The sequence below is a fragment of the Gracilinanus agilis genome, chromosome 4 (genome assembly GCF_016433145.1).
Source record: "Gracilinanus agilis isolate LMUSP501 chromosome 4, AgileGrace, whole genome shotgun sequence".
In the NCBI taxonomy this organism is placed as follows: domain Eukaryota; kingdom Metazoa; phylum Chordata; class Mammalia; order Didelphimorphia; family Didelphidae; genus Gracilinanus; species Gracilinanus agilis.
In genome coordinates, this window is record NC_058133.1 from 37,367,013 (window position 1) to 37,378,790 (window position 11,778).

An 11,778-nucleotide genomic window follows, 5' to 3' on the forward strand; every position below is an offset into this window, starting at 1 on the left:
CTATCAATTAGCTTTTATATAGGAATATTTGCTATAATATTATATATTATTAGTTATATAGTAAACATATACTATTAATTCTATATTAAAATATATATTATTAATTCTATATTAAATATATATTTTATGTTACTAAATATATACTAAAATATATGTCATATATATCATGAGATCAGAAATTGCAAAGGTTTTCCTCCAAATACCTGGGGAAAAATTCTCCATTTCATTTCATCTCTGGTAAGAATAGGCTTACATCTAAAGCAGAATTCTACATAACCCGAAAAAGTTAACTTCTGGCTTTAGCATACCAAATGGATGAATCATTGTTATTCCCTCTTGGCTGCCTCTGGTCTATGTTGGATCAAAAAGGTTGCTCAGGACTTTGCGACTTCCCCACTTGCTTCTGGCAAATTCTACCATGGACTCTGGCTTCGATGACGGGTTCCCTTGACCTTTCAGAATTCACAGGGCCATAGCCCACTCCAACGCTGCTTCAGCTAAATCCAGGAATGGACATGGCAGAGATGGTAGCGATAGACCACGTGGCAGTGGCCTTGGTGGGACCACCAAGGGATGACAACAATTCTTACCTTCTCACTTGAACACAACAGGGCCCTCCCATTACACATAATCATGCCTTCCTGGAGACAGGCATTAGACTAGCTGTTCCCAAACTTTTTTGGCCTACAGCCCCCTTTCCAGAAAAAAACGTTACTTAGTCCCCTGGAAATTAATTTTTTAAAATTTTAATAGCAATTAATAGGAAAGATAAAATAAATAAAAGTGGCCATCACCGCTTCCCCTGGATCGATGCAGCACCCACCAGGGGGCGGTGGCGCCCACTTTGGGAATCACTGCTTTAGAGCTTTTTCTGCAGGGAGAGAACATGCTGCCCCACTACATAGAAATGGATCGTACCACGTGAAATGGAAGCAACATTTAATATTAGCAAGGTCCTTCCTTTCCTTTTTGCTGTAAAAGCACTGGCAATAGAGGCTGAGAGACTTATACTTTGTTTAAAAATGAGGCAAGAAGATTTACTATTTCGAATCATAGATTTGGACCTGGGAAGGATCTTGGAATCAAATTACTCCAATTCCTTGATTTTGTAGCTAGGGAAACCAAGGGCCAGAAATGTTAAGTAACTTCCCTAGCTAACTAGTAATCAAGCTAAGATTCAAATTCCACATTCTGGTACCAAACCCAGGGGCTCTTCCTCTGCATCTGGCTGCTTCAACTTGTATGTTTGTTGGTTAAGGGTTTGTCAGAGGAGAATGAGATGTGGAGGGTTCGTGGATCACTCAGTGGATGGCCATGACTGCCCTAAGCTGACTAGATACCATCAAATGGGGTCCTTGTCCCCCAGCAAATGAGCTGTGTAATTGTGAAGGATACTAGTCCACTGGCAGAAGTCACGGAGAAAGAGTGGCCTTATTTTTTCCCTTCAAAATTAGTTCTTTTCCAGAAATGTCAGGTTATATGGTTACAGAATGAGATTTTCATTGAGAAAATGTATTTAAGTCACGTGCTGGTTTAGCCTCAGAGGTAACAGAGAAAATGATCTTCAACCTCATCTTGTCATTAGCATGGTGTCTGGCACATAGGAGGGTATTTAATAAAGATTAATTGGCTGAGAGGAGAATTAGTTGGAAATTCCAAACATAGGCATGATAGGTAATGATATAAAGTATATATCATGCTATCAACTTTTTTTTAAGCCTTGACCTTCAGTCTTAGAATCAATTCTGAGTATCAGTTCTAAGAGAGGTAAGGGCTAGGCTATTAAGTGACTTGCCCAGGGTCACCCAGCTAGGAAGTATCAGAGGCCACATTTTTAAACCCAGGACCTTCCATCTCCAGACCTGGCTCTCTAAGCGACTCAGCTGCCCCCTGTGCAATAATCTTGACTCCAAAAAGATTTCTGGCCCTTGATGTTGTCTTCTTGTTTTGGCAGCATCTTCTCTGGTGGATTGGAGGAAAGATAGGGAAATGCCTTTCTGACTGAGAGGGAAGGGTTGAGTGGTGAAGAGTAATGGTGGGAGATCCTGCAAGATCCCTCCAGGAACATAAGGCCCCCCCAAAAGGGAATTAAAAAAAAAGAAAAAGACAATAGTGCCTGGATATCACACACCAAAAAGGGCAATTTAAACTCTCCTGTTGGTTTTCTCTGTCCTTCGACTAAGCCAGTCCAGGAGAGAATCAAAACCGGAAAATGCCACTCGATAACGGGCAGATAAGAGACCCAGGTGAATGTCTTTCGCTCTCTGGGGTCCGATTGAGTGAATATGATCAAATCTCCTGTGGACAGGCTGCAATCGCTACCTGGAACAGCTTTGCCTAAAAAGACGGCGAGCCCTGGGGCTGACGGGAAGAAAATGGATGCTGGGTTCTGTCCTAGAAAGAAGATAAAGTTGGCCATTTAGATCGCTGAAAAACAGTTCGAGATAAACTTGTGGTTCCATAGAAATTAATCCCTGCCTTTTGACTATACACAGACCTATCAGCAAAGTCCTTTGATTGTGGCAGCGAATAATCTATCAAGTCTTGTAGCTTAAGGGATACAATTTTCAAAATTATAGTGCTAAGGGAATCATAAATTCCATCAAGGGGAAGGCTGTAATCCAGATATTTTATTTTCGATTTCCATCTAGGGGGCCTTATGACACTCCACATGAAAGTCAAATCGTCCATGTAAAATGGTTTCCAGGTGATAAGTTTACCCCAAGGGGTCCCCTAAAGTAATAGATTCCGAGTTAGATCTGACTTTCACAATCTATAAAGACTAGTTATCAATTTTTTGAAAGATTTGATAAGCAGGAGAGGAAAAAAATCGCTTGTAGAGGCTGACATTTTTCTCATTAATGGGAGCAGCGTAAGAAGTCCCCGCTCCTTCCGGGCTCGGCTGTAAATACACGGCTGACATACACTTTGGAAGGTGGCTGTTCTGTGCTGGTGGGAGTGTATTTGTCTAACCTCGCGCCGGCTGTAATAGACATAAGGGAAGTAGCGAAAGTGCCGACATCCGCAGGCCGCTTTTTAGAGCGGGGGCACCTGCTATGCCAATATCTGTCAAATGGCGGGCCACCGCAGATTAAAAATGATGTTCCAGCCAACGCTGCCCGGCTTGGAGGAAGTTTTATTGGCAAATCATTCTCCCATTGTGTTTCGGGAGGGAAGAAAGCGCTTCCCCCATAGGATTGCGGGCTATAATTAATGCCTTTCCCCTCAGAATTCAGAATGCTCCTGATTTCTTTAGCGGTTGCAGTGGAACGCTCTCTCCTCCACTACGGAGTTATTTAACACCCTGCAAAAGGGGGGAAAGGCTCACCCACCGATTCTTCCTCAATTTGTCTGAGTGTTATTTAGTGTCCTCTCTTTCTTCGTATTGAAACGTAGCGGTTTCCTTGGGCAGATGCCTGGTTACCGGGGAAAGAGGATTGAGCTGGAAGAATGGCAGGGATGATGATATTTAATGGTAGGGGGTCTAGGAATGGCTTTGCTCTTTCTTGTTTTTATTTTCAGAATTAGAAAGTCTTTGGCTTTCCTCAGTTTTCCTTTAGGCCAGGGGTCAGCAACGTATGGCTCTTGAGCCATATCTGGCTCCACCTCCCCACTGGCCAGTCCCGGCAGAGCCCCAGGATGTGTCCCAGGGGGCCCTTCAGCCCCTGCCCCTGCCCCATATTCCATTGCCTTCCACCTCGATCTGCAGGCATTTATGGCTCTCATGGCCAAAAAGGTTGCCAACCCTTGCGGTTTAGGCAAATAAAATTAAGCCGTAGTATCCCCCTATCCCATGGTGTATTCCATACTAAACAGATTTGGGGAGCAGGCTGTGTCCTCTCTTTCTTCATATTGAAAAGTATCCATTTCCTGGAGCAGATCCCCGGTTACCAGGGAAAGAGGATTGAGCTGGAAGAATGGCAGGGATGATGACATTCAATGGTAGGAGATCTAGGAATAATTCTCTCTCTTTTTTATTTTCAGTATTAGGAATCCTTTAGCTTTCCTCAGTTTTCCTTTGGGCAAATAAGATAAAGCCACAGTATCCCCCTATCCCGTAGTTCATTCAATACTAAACTAATTCAGGGTGCAGATAGGTGGCTCAGTGGATTGAGATAGAAGCATAGAGATGAGAGGTCCTGAATTCAAATGTGACCTCAGACACTTCCTAGCTATATGTTTTGGGGAAGTCACTTAACCCTCATTGCCTAGCCCCTACCACTCTTCTTCCTTGGAAACAATACTTAGCACTGATTCTAAGATGGAAGCTAAGGGGTTTTTGTTATTGTTGTGCTTTTTTTTTAAAGCTAATTATCCACCAAAGGTGGCCCTCCCTTAAATCTGAAGGTCCTGTGGCTAGCTTGGGTTCCGGTGTGGCTTTCTGGGAAATTCTTATTAGCTAAAAACAATTGGAGTTCCAGAGCAACCTTTTACTCCAAACCAGGCAAGAATTTGAGTTAGACAGCCAAAGTAATTCACTGAGGCAGAATGGCAAGAGAAATCACATGGAGAAACCAAGCAATGGAATTATTTGCATCGTCCCTTTCACAAATGAGTATAATCCCAGTGCCTAGCACAGTGTCTGGCATATAGTAGGTGCTTAATGAATGGTTACTGACTGAGTGACTGGACTGATTGACTAGTTTCCTATAGACTCTGCCCTTCCCTTCTATTTGCCTGGAGCTCCAAAACTCCATTCGTCATAGTCTTAAGTAGCTAGTAGGAAAAGAGAGGTGCAGCACAGGGTCCTGTTTATGCACTTCATATGGATTTGGGTCCCTGGGTGGCAAAATTCCAGAATATTCCAGAAGCCACTCTAGTTTGGCTCCCTTCTCTCATTTCCTCAAAAGTCCCCTCTTTGCTCCATTGGACTTAGGGATATGCCAGGCCTGCTAAACTCCTTGGAAGCACTAATACTCTTACTCCTCATACTCTCCTTCAGTTCTCACCATCTTCTCCCATGATAAAATATCCTTGCACCCCAACACAAGTTTCATGGGATCTCAGTCTTTCAAACCAGAGAATTCTCATTTTAATTATTCCTTTGAAATGTGGAGGTTCCTGAATCCTTTAATAATACATTCAGAAAGGGATGCCATGTAGATGGCCTTGTAAAGGAAAGAAGAAAAAGAAGATACATAATAATCTCATTCCTTTATTCAGTTTCATCAGGGAATAAGAATCCCACATTTGGAAATTTTTCCAGAAAATGAAGGCTATTCAGCTTTTTAGTGACAAGAGTTTTTAAATTATTATTTAAATTATTTTAAAGTATTTTCTTGTTTAAAGGACTGGTGATTTTGACAATGCAGTTTGCTTGAAAGTGTTGGAGAACTGCTCTGTTTGAAAAACATCACTCTGCAGGCATACTATTTATGAACTTCTCTAAACGGAGCTAGATTGATCTTCAGACACAGAGCCTTTCCATTTTTGAAGGACCAGCCAGAGATAAAGTCCTGCTGGCCTAGACTTCAAGAGCCAAAGGGTCTCTTTCATGTTATAACAAAAAACACTAGATAAGTATTATACTATTGGCATATGGGAGCAAAAAAATAAAATGACTTCCTCTTGTTATTTACCTTGTGTTTGCAGTCTTAATTAAATGCTTTTGCAGGGCAGCTTTTAGCCATGAAGTCGTGAAGACCTGGATTCAAATCTGACCTCAGATATGTCCTCATATGTGACTCTGGGCAAATCACCATAATTGCTGCATAAATGGAGATTTTGAACCTTGGACTTCATAAGTCCCTTAGTATTTCCCCAAATTCCCTTTAATCTTTCCTGTGCCTCCATGTTTGCGTAGTCACGTTATTGTTTTATAAATTCTATAGCTCCTCCCTCTTCCTCTCTTTTGCTCTCACAAGCAGGCTGGTGAGTACATTTTTAGTTATTTTTTTAGTTATTTTATTATTAATAAAACTTTATAAAATATAATCTTTAGTACTTGTATATTAATTTTAAAATCCACACCGCTATTGCCTAGCCCTTACTGACCTTCTGCCTTGGAATAATTAATTCTGAAGCAGAAGGCAAGGGCTTAAAAAAAAAGCATTTGTTATTGTATTTGGGTTTTGCATGGTCTAAATATGAAGTATTTTATTGTTGGGGGTTCATTTACAGAATTGGTTACCTAAAATACCCCACGCTGATCCTGGGAAAACTAGTGAGGGACGTCTGTGTCCATCTGGATTTGTGGAAAATGTTCAGGGGCACAGTTGTCGGAGATATAATATGTGTCATAACTATAAAGGGCTGTATGTAGGGTCGGCTCAGTACCTGGAAAGGTTTTAGACACACACACATGCATATAAATATGTATATATGTACATTCTTAAGAAATATAGGATCACTGTTGGGAGCAGAAGTCTATTCCAGCCACAGCTCTGAGAAATGGGCTATTTTGAGGAGAAAACAGGAGGAAAACCTTTATACTTTCATTTCAACTGAAGGAAAGTGGTCACACTTCATAGTTACCCAAAGACCACACACACACACACGCACACACACACACACACACACACACACACACACACACACACGCACGCACGCACGCTCCAGATTTGGGGTAGACCTACATTACATGAAAAAATACATGTGTGTGTATCTATGTATATTTTTGTAGCTATAAACATGATGAGGCAGGATGGAGACAATGACTTGGCCCCTTGAGCTTTTCCTTTTGGATTCATTTGTATGGCATAGCAAGAGTTTGGAAATTATGAAACTGAAGCTAACCAGATCCCAAGGGCCCGAGGGCAGTTTTCTGGAAGACTGCCAGCTAAATGGTTGTTGATGGAGAACAGTTTGGCATGCATTCAGGGATTAAGCAGTGAGTTACATGGACTTTCTGACTCTGAGCTAGAGAGAGAGAAAGGGGTCTCTTACAGAAACTCACTTCTCAGTGACCAAAATAATTGCAATTAAGTCTGAAGACACTAATTGGTTCTGCCCTATACGCCACAGAGTCAAGTGGGTAGATGGCTAAGGCAAGGAGGCATGGAGGCTGGGAGTCCATTCTAGAGAAGGCTCTAAGAAACAGACTGACTACTCCAGAGGAAATGGCAGGAAAGCTTCTAGTCTTTCAGGTAGACTGAAGGAAAGTGGGCATTCCTCATAGTTATCCAATGACTCGCATATGCATATATATGGGATGTGTATCTGCATACATCCCAAAGAAAACAAAAATCTCTTTGACCAGTAGAATGAAAACTCCTTGGGAAAAAGGGCTGTCTGTTCACTTTTTCTTTGTATCTCCAGACTCTTGCACACAGTGCACTTGGCAAATGCTTGTTGGATTGGGTTGGGTTGGGTTGGTTGTGGGATTGAAATCCATCAATGAAACCATGGAGAGACATCAGTAGAATACCAAGTAGCAAGACAATGATTTCCAGTAAGATGATCAATCAGTGGATCAAAGTTTCTGGCAGTGTTTCTCAAACCGTGGTCCAGGGAACCCTAGAGATTCTGAGATCCTTTTAGGGGGTCTGGGAGGTCAAAACAAAATTTTAAAATAATACTAAGACTTTTAAATTTTGAATATGATAAATATTTATAGATATAGTCCACATAGAAAAGCTCTTTGGAATCCTTATTCATTTTTTATAACCCTTTACCTTCTCGTGGTCCCAAGCCTGTGTTTGGTTTACATTCCGCATCTCCAGTATTCTGACACCAAAGTGTCAAATGTGGTACTTTTCTTTATCTAGGACATTAATTCTTTTTATTTATTTATTTATTTATTTTAAACCCTTGTATTTCGGTGTATTGTCTCATAGGTGGAAGATTGGTAAGGGTGGGCAATGGGGGTCAAGTGACTTGCCCAGGGTTACACAGCTGGGAAGTGGCTGAGGCCGGGTTTGAACCTAGGACCTCCCGTCTCTAGGCCTGACTCTCACTCCACTGAGCTACCCAGCTGCCCTAGGACATTAATTCTTGATTGTTTTCTTGATGGTGGTTGAAATCTTTTCAGTTGATTGAAATTTGCATATTGTTTTCCTCCAGATGCCAAATAGATGTATGTTCAAAAGCCACTGGACCACTTGAGTAAATGAGTGCCACTGTTCTATGAAATCTGTATATTAAGTTCTGTAAGCCTAACAGTGAGACTTGGAGTGCTTTCTGCAGATGATTCTGATTGCTGAGTATTTATATGGACCATGGTGAGATCCAAAAGAAAAAATACTTTTATATTTACAGATTTTTTCACTGAACTATATCAAATGGATATCTATAAATGTTTTTACTCCAAAAAACAACAACAAAAACCTTTACCTTCTGTCTTAGAATCCATACTAAGTATTGGTTCCAAGGCAGAAGAACAGTAAGGGCTAGGTAATGAGAGGTTAAATGACTTGCCCAGAGTCACACAGGTAAAGAAGTTTCAATGGTCAGATTTGAACCCAGGTTCTGCTATTTCCAGGCCTAATGTTCTATCCACTGAGCCACCAAGCTACTCCTCCTCATTCATTTTTAAGAATATAAAAGCATCCTGAGACCAAAAAGTTTGAGAACCATTGGTTTAAGGAATCATCAGGGCTGAGAAGAGGCAAAACTCAACATTTATCAGTCCAAAGGAAACTTTGGAAAAACCTGAACATGGGCTAAGGAAAAGGAGAACAACAAAATTCAGCATGTGTTGGAGGTGGGGTTGAAGGGGATCTACCTGGGAGTGATCAAAAGGAAGCTAGAATCGTTAAGGAATCAACTCTGACCAACGGCTCCAGAAAGAATCTGGATTTGTCTGCCTGGATTATTGCTCCTGTGTATTGAAAAATTCTAAATTTGCAAAGGCGACTTTAATTCTACATTACTCATATACATCAAAGCATGGTTTCTGTTCTAGGTGCACTCTCTTCTGCATATGCCTATATAGGACACATATGCAAAGGAGATATGGAAATCAGACCTTCTGCAGATCTTCATAAGATACCATGGAAGACTATATTTGAAAAGGCTACATATATAACAAATGCTCCTTCTACTTCCTATATCTTTCTAAATGCTCTTGAGATTTTAACCATTAGTCTTTAGACCTCTGATGCAAATTTGATAGTTTTATGTTTCCTTGAATCAGTAAATAAACCTAAAAATATCAGTTGATTAAGAACAAGTCAGGAGTCCTTTGGATAGATTAAGACAAAGATATCTGTCTCCTCAACCTACTTCTTAGTTTTAAGGACTCTATAGTAGGACTTAAGAAGTGGTATTTGTTTGAATCATTGTGAAAACACTCTTTATGGAGATAAAGAAAAGGAATAAATGAAGACAAACAGTCGGAGAGACACTGATTGCACATGGTCAGGCTGTACCAACATGATAAAAATGATAATGCTATTTTAATTCATTTATAGATTTAATGCTATGCCAAACTACCAAAGGGTTAATTTTTAAACTAGAGAAAATAATAACAAAATTAATTAGGAGGAGCAAAGGGCTAGAATCCCAAGGGAACTAATGGAGGGAGGTAGTAGGAATGAAGGGTAAGATCCCTTCTGAATGCATAAATCATTAGTTAATTGGTGATGGTAAAAAAATAAAATAGAAAAGTAAATCTGTGAAATAAACTGTAGGAGTATCAAACTTGCAGCCTCTTTGCAAGCCACAAAATTCTGGTGTGGCCAGATTAAAATGTAATTGGGAAATGTTCAATCAAACAAATCAAAATATAGTACAATATAGGAAAATGTTAATCTGTGGTTTTCTTAGTCAACCTGCACAGAGTGAGCTTTATTTTTACTTGAGTTTAGTACCACTGGGCAAGAGAATTAAGATTAGTATTTAATAAATCCAAGAGTACAAGCCACTAGAGGATGGGGGTCCAGAAACAGTTTGTTTATTCATTCATCAAGAATTTCTGGGAAAACAGTTTGGTAAGAATGAGGTTTACACCAATCGACCATACTGACGATGATCAGCTGGGAATCAATTAGGTCAGTCAGTCTAAAGTAGCTTTTAGGAAGGGAATATTTCTTTAGGGAAAACAGGAATAACTGCCCTGCCCCTTGCTGAACTCCCCGTGTCTGTGACACTTTCTCACAGAGTCTGGAGGAAATGAACCCAAAGTTTAGAGTTGCTAGAAGTCTTTTTTCTCCATTCCTAGGGAACTCATGAAGTTCTCCTTAAGCACGATGAATCTCGTCTTTGTCGCTAGTCAGTCACTGCTAGGACATGGTTGAAAAGTTGGGAAATCCAAAGTCTTTGAGTGATTGAAGGAGAAATATTTTCACCTAAGACTAAGGATATCAAATAAAGGGATTAACATAGAACCCCTCCCTTAAACAGGGCAGTGGCATGAAGATGGGACATGGAGCAGGGAGAAGCAGAGAAGACAATCTATTTGGATCCCAGAATGGATGAGGCAGACTCACAGTTGGTGAAGGTGGAAAGAAAGATTGGATCCAAACTGCAAAGAGTTTCCAAATCTAAACAGAAGAGTTTATATGGGATCTTAGGATTGATAGGAAGGTCAGCATCTAACTTTATTGACAGCAATGCTCAAAACCCAAGTATAAAAGGTCTCATCATGAAAACATGAGAAGAGAAGGTGATGCCTTGGATAATTGTGCTTAGAAAGAGAATTCTTAACCAAGCAAGGAAAAGAAACTATCTTAAAAGATTAAATAGACCATTTCAAATACACAAAAGTCATTAGGCATTGAGATACAACTGTCCAATCACCCAAGACAGAACCACAAATGGAGCCCTAGTTGCTGAGTCAGGAAGCAGATTCTAACTTCTACTTCTTACCTTCTTGACTATGGTATATCTCTTAACCTCTCCTAAGAGCCCCAAACTGAAATTAAGGGATATTTTAAAATATTGCCATTTTTATTCAATGATGAGAAATAATACAAAATAATAAAAATTTTATACATGCAATTTATAGAATTATATAATATAACAAATATCCCTTTTTTTTAAACCCTTACCTTTTGTCTTAGAATCAATACTGTGTATTGGTTTTAGAAGAGTGATAAGGTTAACTTGCCCAGGGTCTGGGCACAGCTAAGAAGTGCTTAGGTCCGATTTGAACCTGGCTCTCAATCCACTGAGCTGCCCAGCTGCCCCCAATAACCCTTGTTTTTAAAAAACATGAGTTCTTTTATGAAATAGAAACAAAGATATTCATTTAAATTCAATTGTTTCTCATGGAGTTCTGTGACTTTCCAGCATGAAAAAAGATTCCCCCTTTCTGGCTTCTCAGCCAATGGTTTTTAACCTGGAAACTTTTCTTCTTTTAAAAAAAATATTTTTATAGCTGTGCTATATATATATAGTGCATGCTCTCTCTCATATGAGAGAGAGAGAGATTTAAATATATATATATTTAAAACTCTCTCTATATATGTAACATATATAACCTCATCTCTCCTTCCTTCAGTCCTTCTTCCTCCCTCTCTCTTTCCCTCATCCTCTCTCTCTTTCTCTTTCTCTCTTTCTCCCTCTCTCCTTTCTCTCTTTCTCTTTATCTCTCTCCCTTCCTCTCTCTCTCTCTCTCTTTCTCTCTCTCCCTCTCTCTCCTTCTCTCTTTTTCTCTCTCTCTTCTTCTCTTTCTCTTTCTCCTTCTCTCTCTTTCTCTTTATCTCTCTCCCTCTCTCTCTTTCTCTCTCCTCTCTTTCTCTTTCTCTCTCCCTCTCTCTCCTTCTCCCTCTCTTTCTCTCTCCCCCTCTCCTTCCCTCTTTCTCTCTTCTCTCTTCTCTCTTCTCTCTTCTCTCTTCTCTCTTCTCTCTTCTCTCTCTCTCTCTCTCTCTCTCTCTCTCTCTCTCTCTCTCTCTCTCT

At 40.2% G+C, this 11,778-nt stretch overlaps 1 protein-coding gene across 1 annotated transcript in view; it reads left to right on the forward strand.

Annotated features, from left to right (window-relative positions):
• The window catches only part of HFM1 (helicase for meiosis 1), a 165,491-nt gene extending 163,082 nt beyond the window's left edge, over positions 1-2,409 (forward strand). Inside the window, exon 37 of the mRNA XM_044674840.1 lies at positions 2,309-2,409. Coding sequence (XP_044530775.1) covers positions 2,309-2,409 — 101 coding nt within the window. The remainder of the gene's footprint in view (positions 1-2,308) is intronic.
• The last annotated feature ends 9,369 nt before the right edge of the window (positions 2,410-11,778 follow it).